This window comes from Labrus bergylta, chromosome 23, assembly GCF_963930695.1.
Source record: "Labrus bergylta chromosome 23, fLabBer1.1, whole genome shotgun sequence".
Classification (NCBI taxonomy): domain Eukaryota; kingdom Metazoa; phylum Chordata; class Actinopteri; order Labriformes; family Labridae; genus Labrus; species Labrus bergylta.
In genome coordinates, this window is record NC_089217.1 from 15,394,854 (window position 1) to 15,416,255 (window position 21,402).

The 21,402-nt window shown below is 40.6% G+C and overlaps 3 protein-coding genes across 3 annotated transcripts in view; 2 read left to right on the forward strand and 1 right to left on the reverse strand.

Moving 5' to 3' along the window:
* cdk17 (cyclin dependent kinase 17) overlaps window positions 1–2,519 on the reverse strand; it is a 51,676-nt gene extending 49,157 nt beyond the window's left edge. Inside the window, exon 1 of the mRNA XM_020634816.3 lies at window positions 2,218–2,519. The gene's annotated coding sequence lies outside the window, so the exon portion shown is untranslated. The remainder of the gene's footprint in view (window positions 1–2,217) is intronic.
* Window positions 2,520–3,808: 1,289 nt separating this feature from the next.
* Window positions 3,809–11,234, forward strand: phyh (phytanoyl-CoA 2-hydroxylase). Its single transcript, XM_020634804.3, has 9 exons — window positions 3,809–3,968; window positions 4,528–4,583; window positions 5,183–5,293; window positions 5,723–5,891; window positions 6,480–6,561; window positions 6,762–6,943; window positions 7,024–7,173; window positions 7,292–7,423; window positions 9,901–11,234. The coding sequence occupies exons 1-9, from the start codon at window positions 3,903–3,905 to the stop codon at window positions 9,952–9,954; spliced, it is 1,002 nt and encodes a 333-aa protein (XP_020490460.2). The 5' UTR covers window positions 3,809–3,902; the 3' UTR covers window positions 9,955–11,234.
* Window positions 11,235–14,810: 3,576 nt separating this feature from the next.
* On the forward strand, window positions 14,811–21,165 carry ucmaa (upper zone of growth plate and cartilage matrix associated a). The gene is made up of 5 exons (XM_020634823.3): window positions 14,811–15,551; window positions 16,687–16,746; window positions 16,845–16,940; window positions 19,177–19,275; window positions 20,722–21,165. Exons 1-5 carry the CDS (start codon window positions 15,494–15,496, stop codon window positions 20,808–20,810), a joined length of 402 nt encoding a protein of 133 aa, XP_020490479.1. The 5' UTR covers window positions 14,811–15,493; the 3' UTR covers window positions 20,811–21,165.
* The last annotated feature ends 237 nt before the right edge of the window (window positions 21,166–21,402 follow it).

Genomic DNA, 21,402 nt, shown 5'->3' on the forward strand with positions numbered 1-21,402 from the left:
ACAGCAGAAATAAACATGTTTACAGCCTCGTCCAAAAAAACGTTTGATCTAAATAGTTCATGTTTTTATCACAACACTGTACGTGGGGTGATTTCCTTTTATAAGGCATCCTTTTTGATTTCATGGAGGAAACAAGTTAAGAATAATGAAGGGTGTGGCTGACTGTACTGCTAGTAGGCGTGTTGTCGCTGTTTGCCAGGAGGCTTAATATCCGCCTTAGTGTCAACTATTTGCTTGTTACTAGGTCGACCAAAAGTCAGGTCGAGGTATTTTCAATGGGGACCACCGTCGCTGGGCTTCAAAACATCCTCTCAGTAAACAATGGGTGACATCACTGAGACTATACGTCCGTGTCTTATACAGTCTGTGGTTCAACTATGAAAACACATCAGATTTGGAGACTTCTTCTGCCCAATACAAAAACTCTTCTCAGGCTCAGCAGAAGGTATACTAACTTGGCAGCATTACGTAAATGTGACACATCAGATACACGTGAGCTACATCATCGGTACACCACATTATTTGCCCAATGGGCTGATATCAGCTGATACAGATCTTCGGCAGATACATCCAGGCATCGCTTAAAAACTACAAGTTGAAAAACAGAAGTAGAGGCTGAGGCTTTCTGATACAAATCTAGAAAATTCCCTCATAACATCATGAGTGTTACTTGTGACAGGGGGCGTATCCCTGAGTTGTTCAACATGACACTTTCATTATCTAAACTGAAACTATCACAAAACGCAAAACATAACTCTGCTACAGCACACAACTGTACCTATTCTCATCTTTCCCAGGGGGCGAACGTGAGAAAGAGTGTGAGTATATGCGTGTGTGTGTGTGTGTGTGTGTGTGTGTGTGTACACATGCTCACAGAACACGCTCTCAGCTCTCATGTTCCTGCTGCATGCGACATAATGCAGAGACAGATCAATACATGTGCTGCTATATGGCCCACAGACATGTGAGGGAGGGGGGCTGTCAGGGTAATTACTTTGTCCTCTGGGGGTGTATCACTCTCAAAGCCAACAGCCTAGATTTCAATGTGGGTCAATACACACACTCATACACACACACACACACACACAAATGAGCGTCCAGTTGTTCCAGATGAAAGGCGATGGAAGTAAATCCAGGTCAAAACAGGAAGTGGAAAAGAGCCTGAATGCATCATGGACATTTCAGGGCAGAAATTAGTGACGGGTGATCGATATGGCCATTTGTCATTTTCTGTTGGCTCATACAGTGTTGATATGGTGCTCTTATGACATCGTCATTGACAGCTTTAGAGTAGAGTTTAAATATCATCCGGAGATTGTGTCCCTATTCTACCCTTAAGAGGTTATTTGCAAGCAGGGTGTGCACTGATTTCTCCCACCTTGTTCTACAAAAAAAAAAACTAAAGAATATCAAGAGAGGTGGCAAAAACAGATATCATTTTTACTTGGAAATCCATCAACAACAACAACAACAAGCTTCGGAGCTGTTTAAAGTCAACATGAGGGAATGTCATTCGTGGTTCTTACTTAAATCTCCATTTGACTAAAATGAAACAAAACCAAAGGTCCACACGTATTTTTCATTTGAAATCATGTTAAGAAATTTGATATCCTGTAACTTTTAACATGAGCAAATGCTTGAGGCAATTGTTCACAGTAACAAAAAAGAAAAAAAAGGGAACTTTTTTTATACTTTTTCTGAGATTTGTATCCTAAATATGACAAGTGCATTAATGGTAGGTTATACATGACAAGATATCACATCCAAGATGCAAGAATAATTCCCCGTATATTTCAATAAATGGATATTAAACGTCTAAATTCTTATGCCTATTGGTAGCTGTAGTTTTTGTTATTTATCTGTAATAAATATTTAAAAATGACAATGAGGCTCCTGTCACTGGGGGTTGCCAAAACGTTATGTAAATAAACCAGAATATTTGTTACCAAAATAAGAGATTTTGAGTCTCAGATATGCTCGGAGTGAGAGCATACGAGTGTCAGTTAAAAAGGGTCAAATGAAATATGATGTAAAATATTAAATGCATGTAGAGTCTGTCTGAATAACTCTGAAAGCTGTCGTTTCCTCTGTGTTGTCGTTTCACACACGCCACTGTTCAGTGCTCGTCCTGAGCGGCAGAAACAAATACAACGTCACGGAGTCCATTATCGGACAGAGCGACTGTTGTCCAATAATGACATTTTCAGTCAAATTTACCTGAAAATGGTGAATTCCGTCGTTTCAAGCCGACTCTCCGGAGCAGCCAGGCCCGCCGGATGCCCTCCTCCGCTTTATCCGCCCACTGAAGTAGCCAGAAACACAGCTCAATGTGTTCGGTCCCAAAACACTCCGATAGAAAATAAATATCCTCCGAAACACACACTGAGATATGAGGGGTGTGAGGACGCAGGACTACAGACCGAACCCCCAAAATGTCGTTTGAGTGGCGGTGAACACAGTTTAAGGAGGCTGGAGGAGGATCTGCTTCCGACAGAGGAGACGGGAGGGGTGCAAGCTAGCTGCTGTCAAGTTTCATATTGTTATCGAAGATGTAACATCCGGTAATATTTCAAAATAAAACAGTTCTAACCTAGTAGACGACGTTTTCCATCAAAATATTACAAAATAAAAGCGCAAGTTATTGTTCCCGCAGCCTCCGCAGCAGGAGAATTATGGTGAAAATTATATATTGTTTCACAATAGTGTCAAGACAGTATTTCCAGGTGTTCATGTGTATTCATACATGTATTGCAAACAAAATTCTTATTATTATTATTTTCAACAGTAGGCTATAGTTAACATCGATAGAAAAAAATGTAGTTTCAATTCAAAACCCTAAACATAAACATTCGAGTTTAAATATATATTTTATTAATGCGAATTAATTAAAAATAACCATAAGCCAGGGTTTTAAATGCCTGTAATTGTCTTGCATAAAACATCTTATAGCCTAATCATTTTAAGCGAAAAATACATTTTTAAAAGATTAATTTAAAATGATCCTTGGCATTACACATTTCCTTGCTTTTAACGATTTTATACAAACGCAGACAAAAAAGGAGAGTGGCTTTAAATTGGACAGACATCGACAAGAACAACTGTTTTTTGGTTCTTTGCTGCCACCTGCTGGATGAACCAAGCAGCCACCATATGTGACCAAACCTGTGAATTAAACATTGCTGAGACATATTTAATTAAAGGTTAAGACAACTATTGAAATAATATATTTCCATGAACCTCTCTGGTCTCAACCATCTTTTTGTTTCTATTGGAGCAGGTGAATGAACCAAGTCATTCTTCTTCTCGCAACCATTTACAATTTAGGTAAATATCATGAATTAGCTAGTGTGTTTTGAGACTCAAAGATTAAAAAAAAAACAATATTTCCATTAAAAGTATCGCAATATTGTAACTCTGAGAAAAATAATTTCCATAAAGACAGCAACAATAAACATAAAGGAAATTAAGAGGAATAACCTCATAATAGTAATATTTTTTCAAAACAAAATGTAGGCTAATCCAGTTGGGAATGTGTGTGTCATAGTGGTGAATTAACACTAATATAGCCTACTTAATGGTGATATATCTCATTTGATATGCCTAGACACATAGGTTAATATAAGCTATGCTATTCTTTCATTTTTCTTTTAAATCCTTGTCATGCAGTACAAGAGGTTTTCTTCACATTGGATTGTTAAAATGTGGGGAAACATTATGCATGAATGATGTTTTTTCCTCTTTAGAGTCATGTTGACCTGCATAAGGAACAGCCAGCTGTGATGTATGTGATCCTCTTGTGGGTGTGTTTTTGTGCTCTTTGCCCCACTAGTCAGTCAGACCCTCTTTAATGCACTTCAACGTGTTGCCTGGGCTCATACACCTGGATACCACCTGACTGCAAAATGTCTCGGGCTGCTGAAAGACTCAGACTGCTGATCAGTCATCTTGATCGATCACCCGATCACATTGTATCCTTTTTGTTTTCCATGTTGTATCATCCGGGCTCCACAGAGCGGAAGAGGCTGATCCGCTAGCCGACCGATGCGCACTCAGCGTCGGACCGCTCCGGTGTGCTAGTCCGGGGTCCTGCGGTCGACAGCAGGCCCCGAGGAAAGTGTAGATCAATACAGGACTAAATTATAGCTCAGCAAAGTACTTATTCATGTTGCATTAAGGTCAATGAATGTATTTGAAGTCACAGGTTTAGCAACAATAACACCCTTATTTTTGAGCTGACGTTGCCGCCGCCATGTTTTTCTGTGACGTCATAACATAGTATAGAAAAAGGTTTTGAGTCGAGCAAACAAAGAGTGTTACAAAACTTAAAAAACATTAAATGTCAAATGTAGTCCAGTCTTGTATAGGTCAGGCCAAAAAACAAACCATACATGCGTTGTAAGTCTTGTGCAGAGTTAATATGTTTCTTAATATGCAACGTTTGAATGCCTTGTTTTATAGATTTTCTTATTTTACATTTGAGTTTTCATGTCTTTCTGTGTGTTTCCTTGACTTTTCTTTCTTCTTCAGAAAGCCGCACCAACTTCTGCTCTAAGTGTCTCCTACAGTCACCCACAGAGGTTGAGGTAGGGACACACCTGTAAGGCGACACGGTTCATTCCAACACAGCATTTGGCAGACTCATCTGTTGTCTCGGGCTCGAGTTTTTTTTTCCCTCCGCCGCAATTATACAATCAATATTGAGCACTCACCTCTGACACAGTTCACCCAGCTGCCTTCCATCACGTCCACACTGACCCACTTTCCTGCTCCAGAGCAGCCGATGTACTTGGTTCTACTCCTGCATATTAAAACAAGTCCCAATTCATTGAAATGTATTTTGTTTGTAATGGGACCATGAATAATATTAAACATAACTTTTGATGCTTTTAGATCTTGTTCAGGCGGCCTCCATGACTCCTGTTGGCAGCATTTTTCTGTGCTGTTTTGAAGAGCAAAGTTCCAGATAGATAACTCTCACATGTCCAGTTTGCTATCACGACAGGGTTTAATAACTCTTCTTCTCTTAGCCGGCCTCTGGACTTCACTCTTAAACCCAGTATGACTTCAATGCATTGTTTACATGTACACTGACTATGAGTATTTCTTTCCAGTCTTTCCTCTGTGGATTTACACCAAAGTAGCTTTTTGATGATTTAGTGTGTGTTGTTTCTTCTTTTGATAGGTACACTGTCGATAATGATCTGCTGACCCCCGAGCAGCGACTCTCCTATGAGGAGAATGGCTTCATCCTCATCAAGAATCTGGTGTCTGAAGAGGATATCGACGGGTTCAAGTGAGCATCAGAAAGTCTTACAACTGCAAACAGGAAAGAAAAAACTTCAAACCAGTGTACGAGCATGAAAACCTCACGTTTAATAACAGTGACTGAACCTGAAGACTTCTAAAAATGGGGAGAGGGAGACACCCTTTATTTGTCAAAACTTATTTAAAAAGTGAAAGAGACATTTATTAGAAGTTTTATGGTAACAGAGTTTCTGTGTGTGTGTGTGTGTGTGTGTGTGTGTGTGTGTGTGTGTGTGTGTGTGTGTGTGTGTGTGTGTGTGTGTGTGTGTGTGTGTGTGTGTGTGTGTGTGTGTGTGTGTGTGTGTGTGTGTGTGTGTGTGTGTGTGTGTGTGTGTGTGTGTGTGTGTGTGTGTGTGTGTGTGTGTGTGTGTGTGTGTGTGTGTGTGTGTGTGTGTGTGTGTGTGTGATTGGTCAACAGGAAGGAGTTTGAACGGATCTCCCGACAGGAAGTGAAGGTCCCAGGTCTGGTGGTAATGAGGGACGTGGCGATCGCTAAGTCAGAATATGTTCCGGATCAGAAAGCAGTCTCCAAACTCCAAGACTTCCAGGAGGATCCTGAGCTGTTCCGGTATTGCGCCTTACCTGAGGTACGCCACACATTTGCAACCTGTTGCTAAAAACTTCATTAAGTTAACGATTGGAAAAGCAGTGTACTAGATTAAACACAAAGGTATCATTTGGTATTTGATAAACAGGTTTTAAAGCCACTTTCTTTTGGCTTTGGCGCCCTCTAGTTGTAATACAAAAAAACTACATGAACCGAGAGACACAGGCATCGTTACATAAACTGAACTAATTACTACAAGAACTCATGCTAACAGCAGTGGCAGTTCTAGAGTCTGTGCGGCCCCTTGGCAAAAATTCATTGGGGCCCCCTCCAACCTGCTTTTCAAAGGGGAGGGAGTGCTGTCAGATGGGGCCCCCTTTAGGGAGGTATCCTACTGTCATTGCAAACTTTGCACATTTTGAGCCACTGCTGTGGTTTAAAGTTTATCAGCCCTTGGGGGGCCCCCTACTGTTCTGGGGCCCCAAGCAGTTGCCTGCCTTGCCTGTTGACAAACAGCACCTCTGGCTAACAGAAAACATTTTTCTTCAGTTTTTTGTCTTTTCAAAAAGTGAATTCAGGTTTAAACAGCTACACCCTGAATGCTTAAAGATGTATCTTTCTGTGACAGATTCTGAAGTACGTGGAGTGTTTTACTGGACCCAACATCATGGCTATGCACACAATGCTGATCAACAAGCCCCCCGATGCAGGTATGGTGCCCTTAAATAATACATGCAATTAAAACTGGCGTGCCCATTGCTGCAGAATACTCTAGACCCAAGTCAGAGACCTCTATATTTGGGAATTAAAGGATACATTTCCCCCTTCAAAATTAAAGGGAATTTGGAAATCCTTATCAAGTTTTGTAAGTCAGGTTTTAGAGAACATTTTTTGTCTCCTGCTGTTTCAGGTAAGAAGACATCTCGTCACCCGATGCACCAGGACCTGCATTACTTCCCATTCCGCCCGGCTGATAGGATCATCTGCTCTTGGACTGCGATGGAAAGAGTGAACAGGCAGAACGGCTGCCTGGTCGTCCTGCCGGGAACCCACACTGGCACCCTGCAGGAGCACGACTACCCCGAGTGGGAGGTAGAAACACACACAAACACACACATGATTCTACAGGTACGCAGACATACAGGGAATTAACTTTGGTCTTGTGTCGTCAGGGTGGCGTCAACAAGATGTACCATGGAGTGCGTGGCTATGACCCACAGCACCCTAGGGTGCACTTGGAGATGGAGAAAGGTGATACTGTCTTCTTCCATCCTCTGCTGATCCATGGCTCTGGCATGAACCAGACACAGGGTTTCCGCAAGGTACCAGACTACCCATAATACACCTGGACCTCATGCATATACAAACAGGTGTCACATGGTAATAATAGATACAGCATTTAAATAGTGTCGTACTGTGTGTGTGTGTGTGTGTGTGTAGGCCATCTCCTGCCACTATGCCGGCGCTGACTGCTATTACATCGACGTGAAGGGAACAACGCAGGAGAACATAGAGAAGGAGGTGCAGGAGATCGCTGCCAGAAAGTATGCTTTGGGCCAAATCAGCTTCGAGGTGAGACGTTCAAATGACAACACAGAATGACAGAAGAGACCTGAAAGTGTTTGAATCACCTCTAGATTATTATTATTTTCGATTCTTTTTGCACAAAATCTTGTATGACTACATTTCAGTCAGAGTAAACAGTAGCAGACGAATGAGAACGAAAGAGTGTGTAGATCGTTCATAGAAGGGCTCGACCGATACAGGATTTTTTTTTAGGGCCGATATCGATATCAGGGAGGAGGAAAAAATCAGATACCGATATATCTGCCGGTATCTTTCTTAGATCTGTTTATTGCGTTGATCCCTCAAATGCGTGCGTCATCGCTTGAAACTCTGGAGAGCGACGATGCTTTTTGTAATCCATATAGCGCCCTCTGCTGGTGAAGGAGAACGACTACTTTAATACAATGAAACTCTAATAAATGCTTTTTGACTGCTGAATAAATCTAGTAATATCAGCGAATATCTGTAATAAAAATTTGCCAATGCCGATAGTCACTGGATATGCTAATATCAGTCGATATTATCAGCTGGCCAATTAATCAGTTGGGCTCTGGTTAATAGTTTACTAGTACTCTTAAGATTTGTCCGTTGTTATGAGTAGGAGTGGGACAAAATATAGATACAGCAGTATATTGTCATACGTTGCCTGAGTTGTGCAATACAATTATCGAATTGGTGGTGCCAAATATCAAACGGAGAGAAAGTGTTCGCTGTGTGATCTGGGTGAGGTAGAAAATGAAATGCTCTTTCTGTTCTACTGTCCATTGTATCATCATCTGAGATGTCGGCTGTTCTGTAAAATATCTGAAGACAGTCCAGATTAGTTTTCTTTGTCAGATGAAGACAGACCAGGACAAGGTGTTTCAGCCTGCTCACTATGTGGTTAATGCATTTGAACGGGGCAGGAGGACACTTAATGTTTGATTCATTGTAGTTACTGTAGGCACTTAAAGAAGTAACCATCACCAAACTGAAGTTCTGGTAAAGGCTTCGCTGTATTTAGCGATTGAAATAGTGTCACAGCTGCTGTGAAAGGCGTTGAAATTGCCCAAAGCTTGAAGAGTATCTCAATACCCTCGGTTTTTTTTGTGGTTGTCAGGTGGTGTAAGAATGAAAAACAAAACAGCTATGTAGTGTCTTCAATGGTCTCAGCCACTTTCCTAAACTCTTTATTTTTTTGCCCTCAAAGCCTCCACGCGGGTCACATGACATAGATCTATGAATATGAGGTGATGCTTGTTGTCTCAGCTCGGATCTTGTTTCCATTGGCAAATACACACTTTAAAGTTTAGAGCGATGAGCGAGCGGAGATAAGGGCTCAACATTTAAACGATTAGGAATCAAAAGCCAGACGTTAGCGATATATTACAGGATGTGTAATCCTCTGATTGGGCTAGGTAGCACTCAACATGTGATCCAGTCAGCGTGGGGGCATTTGTTTCCATGATTCCAGGATGCACTCTCAGTGAGCCACATGATGATAACAGCAGCATCAGTAGACAGCACTAACAGGACGGTGTGCTTTAAATAGCCTGCTAAGTGCCCTATTGAGACATCCAAACATCTAAACAGATATTCCAGTCTAAGATCATAGCTGGCAGAACAGCTATTTATAAAACAGACAAATTACAGCAGCATGCTTTATCTCTAATTAAGTAGAATACCAAAACACAACTTGCTGTCTTGTTGTTGTTTACAAGCTGAAGATGTGTTTCGAGAACTGTAGAATCCCTTTGTTATTATTTCTGCATCATGAGCTACATATAGGCTGCAGTGAGCCGCTGCAAAGCAAGCATGAAGCCTGAAAGGGATCATAGCAGAAAGATAGCAGCATGTGGTCGTTGTTGCATGTCATTATCATGCATGTGACTGAAACCGAGCCCAACAAGCGTGTCAAGTTGATTCATATTTTGGAATCACTTAGATGTAATTTGGCTATGAGAGAATGTAAAACAGCAATAATACAGCGGAGAAATCTGGTCAGATGAGTGGGTATAGCAGCATCCATTACTTAGGTTTTATTGTGGCGGTGGAGATTGAAGAATGCTGCACTGAGACCCGTCACTGCGAGTTGTTCATATGAAAATAAAATCAAAGTCCAGATAAATTCTAAAAACTGAAGAGGGACAAAAAATATTCTAAGTAAGCAAAAGTCCAAAAGATGATGGTGACAGTCAACAAAAAATATTCAAACCCACTCACCATCTTTGTCTACGTCCCTCCACACAACTTAACAGGTAACATAAGGTAACACCACGCCCACTGCTAATGACTGGAAATGGCATTAAACCCAAATAAGGAGTGAAACATAAACCATCAACAGAGGTTAAAATACACATCATGGCTCCTACAGATTATCAGTTCAGGACATCGCATCTTAATTACATGGTAGATAAAGACAATTTAAATACGTTACAGATTATTTTCTAATTTCTTTGATTGTTGTTGTTGCTGGACTAACCCTTTCAAATTGTCCCCCGCAGGATACGTGGGCTTTCAGAGGCCGCCTGGTGCAAGGAGAGAGGATTTCACTGTAATGACACCCACAGGCCTGATACAAACTGAATCTACGCTGCAGCAGGACCGATCGCTACGCCGAGAACAGACTGATGGTGATTAAAGAGGAAGCAGTAGGGTAACTACGACCAGCACAGAGAGGGTTCAATGCATCCGTAGAGTACCCGGGAAATCATTTCAAAGCCAAAAGGGCTTGTTGTCTAATTCTCCTGAATCACCTACAGTTTTAAATGTAGTTATGCTATTTTTAGTTGAATTGCTGTACTTTTAATTGACGTCGATAAGTTTATGTTCACTGTAACGTGTCCAGAATTTAATCCAAAACATCTTCAATAGAAAGATCTTGTAAGAAATTATCAGAGTCCTTCATGAGAAGAATCAGGATGTTAAGTACCTTACATTCAGGATTCCTTCAACTGCTCGCTTTACAACATTTTAAAGCACTAAAAAAATCTAATTAGAGCCCGACCGATAAATCCACTAGCTGATAGCAGCCGATATTAGCGTATCAAGTGACTATCGGTATTGGCTAATTTTATCGCAGATGTGCGCCGATATTACTGCATTTATTTACCAGTCTAATAGCATTTCATTTGAGTTTCATTGTATTACACTAGCAGTTCTCTGTCACCATCAGAGGGCCTTATATGGATTACAACAAGCATCATCAATCTCCAGAGTTTCAAGCGGTGACGCACGTACATGGGCAGTCACTTGTATCTTTTCCACAAGTGCTTGGTAACCACATTAAAAAGATAAACGCAATAAATGTTAATACCTATATCTATCTCTAAAGATTGAACATAGATCAAAGAAATATCGGCAGATTTATCAGATTTTTTTCTCTTCCTATTATCGGTATCGGCCCAAAAATCCCATATCGGTTGGGCCCTAGCATTCATAGCACTTAAGAATAAAAGAATATCATGAATGCATCCTGAAATGTTTATCAAGCTGTTTAATAAAAATGGAAATTAAAGGGATGTTAATTTTAAAGGCAGGCTAGCTAACAGGACATGAAATGTTGATAAAGAAAAGTGATCGTGTTTGTGTGAGAGGTAGAGCAAAGTGAAAAAGAGAGTAATGAAAGCAATATGTGAGAACGATGATGTGAAGAATCAGGGTTGATTGCAGCTCTAACTGAGGCCTTTTCCTGATACTGCCTTATAACGTTTTCAGTGTGTTAACTTAATGTTCTGTAGATTTCTTGACGATGAGTGAATGTTTTATAGAATCAAGCTGTGATGAATGAAATGTTGAATTAGCATTAATAATAAAATTAAAAAACGGCATAATGAGATTTTGTTTAGATTTTTTAAGCTACGAGACAGACATTGAAATACAAGTCTACAGAATGAATGAGATGCTGATTAAAGGGTCTAAGCAAAATTCACTGGGGGCCCCTCCAACCAGCATTCACTGCCATTATGTCAATTATCTGACACCAACGGCAACTTTAAGTGTCACATTTGAGTTTTCACAGGGACATTGAGTGCTGTCAGTTGGGGCCCCCTTAGGGAGGTTTTCTACTGTCATTATAAAATGTGCACATCCCCCTACTGGTCTAGGGCCCCAAGCAGTTGCCTGCCTTGCCTGTTGACACGCAGCGCCTCTGCTTGGAACTTAAAAGTAAACTGTTCATCGAGCCATATGACAAGATATTTATACTCAGTGACTCTCTCAGTTTCTGAGCCGTTTAAAGAAGATATGTGTACACATAAATCAATATGTTTGGCTCTGGAGAGTAGTCATAATCACAGTAATGACTTGGGGAAAATAGCCTGGCAGAGGTGGTCTTGACTGGTCTTTGTTTAAAATCTGGAGTCAGTCTGAGACCCAGAGAAAAATGCTTTCGATTCTGAGACTTTCAAAAAGTTGTCTTAAGACTGAGACTGATTTTGAGTACTACAACACCAGCTTGTGTTGTTTTACCCTAACAATATGGCTCAAAATCATGCTTGGTTACCAGTATCTTTTAGGATATTTTAATTTCTTTAATGAGGGCAAATAATTTATTTTCAATTCATACGTTTTACAAAAGTGACAATGAAAGGAGAAATAAAGCACATTACTCTGTGGATAAAACATTTTGAGCTGCCAACCTTGAGCGTGACTACAGAGGACAACAACCTTTACTTTAATATGGTGAATTATGTAACCAGGGAGAACAAGCCTTAAACACAAAGGATTATGGGACGAAGATCCATTATGTCCAGAAAAATTGGCTGAACAAAACAATGTCACAACAGATAAGAGTGTACTTATCCGCATTCTTACTGTCTTAAAACGCAATGACTCAGATTTGTTTTCAACCTCAACAATAACAGGTTATTGTCCAGTAAACAAGCTGCTCGAAAGCCAGGTGCAATATGTTGAAGCCGAGTGTTGCCTGGAACTGCACCTCATTATCCACACAGGTCAAATTCAAAGACATAAAAAGCTAACTCCTCTATATTTATGACTCGCTATTCGTCACCTGACTTTGCCTTCTTACTGAGGAAACTGCTCAACACAGACCGACATTTGAACAGTCTCATGTTGGTCTCAGATGTTTGGTTGTTTTTTAGACGGGGGCCCTGCTATTTCCTGGGTCCACCCCCCCAAATAAAAACAAAAAAACCAAAACAACAGATCCTGTACACAGTGTCTTTGTTCAAACCCAGAGGGAAGCTCTGAGCTCATAGTTTCATTCAGAATCAGAACAGCAGGAAATTCATTGACATGCAGGAGGACTAAGATGAAGAGGCTTACACACACACACACACACACACACACACACACACACACACACACACACACACACACTGAACTGAGGAATATTTGCATAGATACACTCACATGTGCACAAACATGCACAGCCAACATAAAAAAAAACATAGATTTATGAAAGCACCTTTGTTCATGCACACATGCACATTAACATAAAAGCACAATTTCACACATCAAATAGTTCCGCACACAGCCACCTAACTGCAGGATCATGCTGCCAAATGCTTCCCAGACCGCAGATCTGTTGTTCATTTTCGGAGCGGCTCGGCCGTTCACCCTGCCCAGTTTCCTACAAAGGAAGCTGCAAACGCTTTTTCCTGCTTCTGACACCGTTAGAGGAAAAAAAAAATCCAGAGCAACTGGTTCGGTTCAAGTCAGTGCAATAAGCTTTGTATACTAAATAGTGAGCTCATTCATACCTGGGATGATAATGAATGGGTCCAGCACAGCATCAAGATGTTAACACCTGCACACACTCTGCCTGCGAGGGAAATATACACCATTCATTAAGGAAGGCAACGATGCACAAACGAGTAAATCATGAAAGGTAACACAAGGCATACAGCGTCATTTCTCAGCACAGCTTGTCAACTTCTGTTATTAATAGTGTTTCAATGATAGCAACATAGCATCTCTTCCTATCATTTTATAGATATGTTGCATCTTGTTTGGGCATTAAGGGCTGATCTCAGCTTTAAACTTTGGAAAGCAGGCTGACATCATGCCTCATTTACAGTTTGATATTGGTGAACTTAGCCAAGCAAACTTCTGTTTAACAAATGCTGTAAACAAATTAGATCCCGACAAACTCTTCATGTGGAAATCAAAGCTGTATGAACTTCACCCCCATACACTAAGGTCTATTGACCTCAGGGATTAATCTCTATTAATGATTGACTTGTAGTGAGAGATGTGTCCTCGTTTTTGTCAGTTCATCCAACCATACTTGACAGCATTGAATCCATTTGAATATATTTAGTAAAGAGATCAATCTTAAAAGAGCAATATGTAACTCATAACCCGGCTCTTGGGTCATGGTAAAAGATGGGATGAGTCAGAAGTTGTCAAATAGAATGAACAATATATTACAAAATGTGTACATTAATTATCAATAACAAGGTGTTGAAGAGTGCACTCACATAAATAACTAAAGCAACAACAAACGTCGGTCAGGCTGAGGGCCAGAGAGTCAGAGAGTGAAGGAGGGAAACCAGCAGATCTTTTTAGACAAGGGCGCACCAGGTCCAGGTGCAGCTGATCCTGCCGATGAGCCTCCAGGAAGGACACACCCCCTGCAGGAATCACAAAGATAGACAACAGCAGCAAGCCAAAGACACCCAGTGGTCTGGTGACAGGGTTGTCACACGTTTAAAATGAGTACTGCAGTCCAAATTAAAACCACTGGAGAGAGCAGTCTCCCCCCACCCCTAACTTCCTAGAGTCAATGAGCACAAAGGTTGCCATGTGGTGGACACTGAAGCTTCAGTGTTTATCCAGCTCTGCATCGGTCTTGAAAAGTTTCTGTGTTCTAACCTCTCTCCATTTTTCAAAAGCTTCCCAAATATTTATCCAAGTTTTACCACATTTCTGGTCATGGAGCTTATAAGAAAAATGCAGAGGCTTTTTAAGTTGGGTGGAATCAGTTTCATCTGAACCAGTTGATTTCATTGCTGCAGCACCTGTGGGTTTGCTGTTTGCCTGGCAAACCGAGGGGCGAGGGGCAAAGGGACAGTGTAGGGTACCTTAAAACCGCCTACCTTCTCTGGTCATTACAAAAACAAACCATTCAGTATCCAGTGTGTCCTCCTCGTAAGTTTAGATTCCGGTCCAGAATGCTTTGTTTTTGTTTTGACCAGAGAAGTAGGCAGCATCCCCACATGGCCGTTTTGGATGCCCCTCAGTTTGCCTAGCAAATGGCAAACCAACATGGCAAATGGCATTTACCTAATAAGCTCCACGACCAGAAACGTGGTTAAACTAGAATAAATATTGGAGATGTTTGAAAAATGGAGAGGCATTAGAACAGAGAAAGGTTTCAAGACCAACACAGAGCTCGCTAAACACTGAAGCTGCCGTGTCTGCCACATGGCAACCTGCGTGCACATTGACTCTACGAAGAGAGAGCGGTGGGAGACAGCTCTCTTCAATGTTCTGAATTGTGAACTGCAGTACCCATTTTTAACGCTATGAGTCAGAGTTACATATTGCGCCTTTATGATTATGCAAATGAAAATCTCATGTTTGCTAACATATAAGCACATTACCTTGTAGAATGAAATGTGTGTGCTTTGAGGGAACAACTTGTCGTGAAGCCCATATGTGGCCTTGAAATCGGATGAAAAAAAAAATACCTGAAGCTTGCAGTAATGTATATAAATTCAAAAATCTTATCACCAAATTAGTCCTCCAATTGCAGGATGTCTGGGTATCATATTTTGAATTGTTATAACCTTTTTCCAAACTGAGGCTGCTGATGCTTGTTGACATACTGTATTTCCACGTAAACCAAATCCTGATTTCCACTCTGCTGTCCTCCTCTTCTCCCCATCACTCCTCCTTTCCTCCTCGTTTTCTTCTTCATCTTCTCCCTTGGGACATTAACATTCCAGCTGTTTCCCTCCCGTCCCTGAGCCTTTTTTCTCTTTCTTTTCCTCCTCCTACTTTCCTCCGCTGTCCCTGCCTCTGCCACCTTCCTCCTTCATATTTCTCCCTTCTCTCGGCTCACTTCAGTTTGAGTTCGATGTTCTGCTGAATCCAGTATAGTACCTTCTTCTCTCTCTCTCTAACAAGATGTCCTGGACTCGAGTACTTGTGCTCTCTTTGATCTCCATCCTCCTCATCCTCACCTGTGAGTACCTTGTCTGGGTGGGTGGCGGGAGTGGGATATTATACATCCTCAGGGGAGATGAGGAAAGTTTGTGGCACTGACTTGTCCTGAAATCCTTTCACCTGTTGAATGTGATCTGTTTGAATGAATTTGAATCTGTTAGGACCTACTTTACACATTTTAAATATGTTTTAAAATATTAGTTTCATTATAAAATAGCACATTCATAAACTTATTTAGGGGTTAAATATGATTTTTTGTTCGTTTCCTTTAACTCTTGAATCCAAGATTAAATTATTGTTTAAGAGTTCAGTACTGGTGAACATTGTGTTTTCTAAAACATGGGCCAAGGAAACTTCTCTTTTTTTTTCAATTTAAAGCAATTAACCAAACCTGTAATTTCATTTAGAGATGTCCAAGAGTATTCCAGCCAGAATCTCAAAGGTCAGCTCTCACACATAGATTGTGTCAAGCTGTTTCCAAGGCCAACCAACGAGCACGGCCATGGTTTGATAAAAATGACACAAACAACTGAGGCTGTCATAGTTGTGACAAATGTCACTTTAGCAGCCGAGGCACTTCCTGTATTTCTTTACTTGTAAAACATATCCAATGCTGATCTGTTGTAGTTTTCTATGATTTGTATGATTTATGTATCAAATGATTGGATGCCGGTGTAGTGGTGCGCGCCCCATATACGAAGGCCAGGGGCCTCCAAAGGGGCGGACCAGGTTAGAATCCGACCTGTGGCTCCTTTCCTGATTTCTGACTTTATCCACTGTCTCATCTAAAAATAAAGGCCCAAAAAGCCCCAAAATGAACCTTAAAAAAACAACAACATGCAAATGATGAATGTATTAATTCCAGTCTGCAGGGACATGAGGTGGTGTGGTCCACTTACAGTAATAAAGTATATTTTTCCCCCTGTTATTTATGCTAAATATTCTTAAGTAAAAGGCTATTTACATTATTATTATTTTTTTAAATCCTGTATTAAAAAATGACTGGTCCACATTAACAAATCTGAGTGGGCAAACTGTTAGAAATACAACTTAACAACTCTTTACAAGTCATTTCTTAACAAATAGTTACAAAATCGTCTCATGCACATGTTACAGAAAGGACTTTAGAATTTCTACTTTTCCTTGAATTGTAGTTTCCAGTGTGGTGGAAAATGCTGCCGTCAGAGACGACTCAAAAGCAGACAATCAGAAAGGTGATACCTGTTTAAACACTTTGAATAAATGTTTACAAAACTTTGCTCCACCTGGCTTCCATCCTTAACATTCAAATATTGAACACTTTGACTTTAAGGGGCCGCACCACAATTGTTCATGCCAGAGTCAGAAGCCTCCGACTTCTTCAAGCGACGCAGCCGCCGATCACCCCAATACTATGCCGAGTACCAAGGTAAGTTCTTCAATATCATGTTTAACGTGTCTGTTAAGAAAACAAGCAGCTGGCTGCAGTTATCCGCTAGTAAAAAATAGTTTTGAGTCGTCTGCGTAGAGAACAATCCATTAAGTAGATTCTCAGTGAAGTGGTTAGCATTTGGTTGGAATAAGGGATTTAAATGCTTCAGTGTTGCTTGAGTGGTTGATGTAGCCACATGTGGCCAAATTGCTGACAGTCTAAATTTTGGCATGTTTGGCCTTCCGTACAACAGCTACATGTGAGTGCATGTGGGAGTGTTGGTTTTATTGGTTTGTAGTTGGACTCTGAAGATGCTTTGGGTTTGAGGTTTTGACTGCAAGCTGTGAAAGTTCAAGAGAGAAATTAGAGAGATAAAGTCATGGAAACTCAAGCAGGTGCTGCTCTCTATACAGTAGCAGCTCTTAAACTTCACACACACACACACGCACGCACGCACACACGCACACACACACACGCACACACACACACACACACAGAAGCTGGAGGCTACACAAGGAGTCACAGGGTAGTATGGAGCAGGCTCTCCCAAGCTCAGTTTCTCGGTACAAAAAGCTCATTCTTCTAAAGCCAGCATCGGTACAATCCAATCCACATGGGTAAATCAAAAGGAACAAAAACACCTGTGAAGTGTGTTCAAGACTTGTTTTCATACTCATGAAATAACATGTGTTTCCTTTAAAACTTACATTTACTTAAGTATATAAAATCAAATTTGCAGGAACTTCTTAAAAGTTAGTGACAACAGGGATCTGTATCTTTCAGTAGAGTACACTGTGGCATATTTAACTTTCCTGCCCATCAGAGCACCAAACAAGGCCCGGTGCTGGACAAACCTGTCCATATTCTTTGGGAAAAAAACCCTCTTAGAATCAGGCTGATTATGGGGTAAGGTTGCACCCTGAGAACCTGAGGAGGAAGCCATGTGCATTTGTGAGGACGTAATTTTGCCAGAAAGGCGATGCACAAAAGATGCATGATTCTGGGTCTCCATGCAAACGAACGATTATTCCGTGGCTGAATTTTATTTATGATAACCATACCATAATTGGGTCATCTTCGGAAAAGCTTGCTACCCTACGTCAGCCAGTTTGATTGAAACAGCGTAACATAAACAGAAGGAAAAAAATCACACACTGCTCAAAAGTCCTCAAATCTGATTTGTGAAATATTTTCAGCAGATGTTGAATGATTGCATAACCATGTATGACTTCAGATCGTTTTTCTATAAAGCAACGGTTGTCCTTCAGAAACATATTTTGGTTTCCTTTACCTCATGATTGATTAAAGAGAAATGGTCAGCAGAGACAAAAAGGGCGTACATTTTACAATATTTCATAAACTTTGCAAGAAAAGTATTTTTTTAGTGAGTTTTATAATAAAACTGATGCATACCTGTAGCTCATTTCAAGATAAGCTGATGATGCTAAAATAAAACACCCCACGCACGCACGCACTGCACTGCACTGCACGCACGCACGCACGCACTGCACGCACGCACTGCACGCACGCACGCACACACGCACGCACGCACGCACGCACGCACGCACGCACGCACAGTGTGAAATTGAATATCCCCTCACAGGATTAACAAAGTATTTCTTCTTATTCAATACCCAAAAAACTTTTCTATTGAAGGAGGGCCAGGATGAGTTTATACTTGAGATGAATTTGTGTCTGCATTTTAAAAAAGGAAAGGGAGAAACAGCAAAAAATACCTTAGTAACAGTAACAGCCGACTACTTGTACAGTCAAACATACATTGAAAGTAGAAAACAACTCAGGCTCAAATCACTGAGTGCATGCATGCCTGTGAGTAAACATGACATGTTGTGATGTAATCCTCACACACTATAATCCCTATATAAAGTTGCTAAATCCAGAAGCATCAACATTTGATGACTGGTTTGGAATCATTTGGGAAAGATTCAAAATGGAAAAGTTGGCTTACTCTATGGGGATCCAAAAAGACAAAACCTACCAAATTTGGAATACGTGGGTTGAATTTATGATCCCCAACATGGCCAACAAAAAAATGTACAAAATGTGACATCAATCCATCACAGTCTATCCCAACACACACAAAACCCCCCCTTTGTTTTTGGAGCAGCATCGGCTGCACCTACATCATCATCATTAGTAAGACATAGTGTGGTTATATGGATTACATTTTTCCTTCTGTCTGAGTTCTCCTCTCCCTTTTTTCTCCACTCAGCCGAGCAGAGGGTAAGGCTCACCAAAGACGAACAAAGGAGAGAGTACAATGAGGAGCAAAGGGATGAGTTTGAGAACTATGTCGAGGAGGAGCGTGATGGTAAGACGCACTGGGAAGTGAAATTGAGATTAGCAATGAATATCGCGCCCCTTTTCATGCCATTCACAGACGAATAAAAATGCAAACATCTAACATTTGAAACCAATTTGTTCTAAAAGAGACTGAATAAAACACTTAGATAAAGCACAGGCACTTTGCAGCAAGCTCATTCAGTAACTTTGCATCACGTCGTGAAGGCTAACCTTAATTGCTCCTTAAGAAAAACCCTTCCATATACTTGAATGTTAGTGCTCACGAGACGGAGCACTAGAAAGAACACACTGCGGAGAGACAGAGCTCTAGTTTGGATCTTGAATGGACTTCATGGCACCCACGAGCCTTTGGACCACAGCACAGTGCCTGAGACTCCACACCAAATCAAAGTGTCCATTTGTGGTCCACCCCAAACTGACAATCTCCCCTGTGGTCGTCTGTCCCGTGTGATATAGTGGCTGTGTTGGTTTCTAAATTGAGAACTGCTAACTATAAAGATGTGACTGGGTTTTATATAAAGAAGATAAGCCATGTTTTGGTGGTTTAGGTCAGTGGGTTGGTGCTGAAAGTAAAAAGTAAAGTCTCCATCATTTGCCTTGAAAGTAGACAAACATGAATCCAATATGGAGTCATTATTGTCAGCCTGAATGAGCTATTTTTATCACATAACTTAAAGTATATGTGGCATCAATCTTGTCGACTTATTTGAAAAGTTCACCATTAACATCTGCTGGTTGCTCATTTTGTCTGTCTGCTGTTTGGTTCAGCACTTGTAAGTATGAATTCCAACTGTAAACTGAAGCAATACCTTCCAGTGCAAATAAATATGAAATGATTGATGTAAATGCCACATTTAAGTAAGTCATCAAACAAGTTTTAGTTTCCAGTCTGCAGGTCCATGAGGTTGTTATGGTCAACTTACAGAAACAAACACGTTTTTTTTTTTTATATATATATTTAAGTAAAAGGCTTTTTACATTGTTTTTGAATAGAAAATAACAATTGAATGCATGTGTAAATCTTATATTAAAAAATGAGTGGTCCACATTTACAAATGAGTGGGCAAAATGTTTTTGCAAGCATTGCATTTACCTGAACTTTACTTACACAAACAAGGTTGATAGCTTTAAAATGAACCAAAGCAGTAAACTTGCATCATCGGATCGCTTCAGTGTTTTATAAGCATCGATCAGGACGATCGTGGTGTGCGCTGATATTGAAAGCTGTCTGCACACGGCTGTGCACAGGGCACCCGATCGATCCTCAGTAAACTGGTCTGTTGGAATCAAAACAATTAGCTAAAAGACACAAAAACATCTACTGAGGGGAGCTGAGAAGTCGGAGCTAATCGCTTCCATAGACTGCGATTGACATTTAAGGACTATGTGACTATAAATATTAAATATTGATTAAAGACACTTATGTGTTTTTTTTAATTTTTTTTATCTGTAGAGCAAAACGAGAGAACGAGTGAGAAGAACGAGCAGTACAGAGAGTATCACTACGACGGCCTCCATCCTCGCTACTACTGGTACCACTGAGCCGACTACAGTGAATCTGATTGGAGCATTTTGATTGGCCCATGTCTCCACGTTGTTGTTTATTTTTACTCTTATCTACAAGATAAATGTTTTCTTTCTTTTTTTACATGTTTTATAAAAGCTAAATTGTGCAATGTGTCTCCTTATGAAACTGTAAAGTGTATTGAAGGTGCAGTTTTTGTATTCTAAACCACACGTTATTACATTACATGGAGACTATCCTGTATGTTTTGCATGTTTGTTTTCATTCACTTTTTTTGAAATATATGTACATACAAGCTATACAATGCTCTTTAGGTCAGCCTGAGACTAACAACTGGACATGTTTAGTAAAAATAAAGATGAGTTTCCTTAATCGCAGTCCACTGATGTGTTTCTACCCATCCGGGCTCCGTCTGGTATTTGAAGTATTTAAAAGAAAAGGGAGGCGGCGTGGAATAAAATAAAAAAAGGGAGAGAAGATGAGGTGAGCTGCAGAAGTCATCAGGCTGAAATGAATTCCACATACCAGAGTGGAAATATTAGACCAGAAGTGGGCAGAGAAGAGACAGAGGAGGTGGAGAGGGAGAGGTAATGAACAGGGTAATGAGCA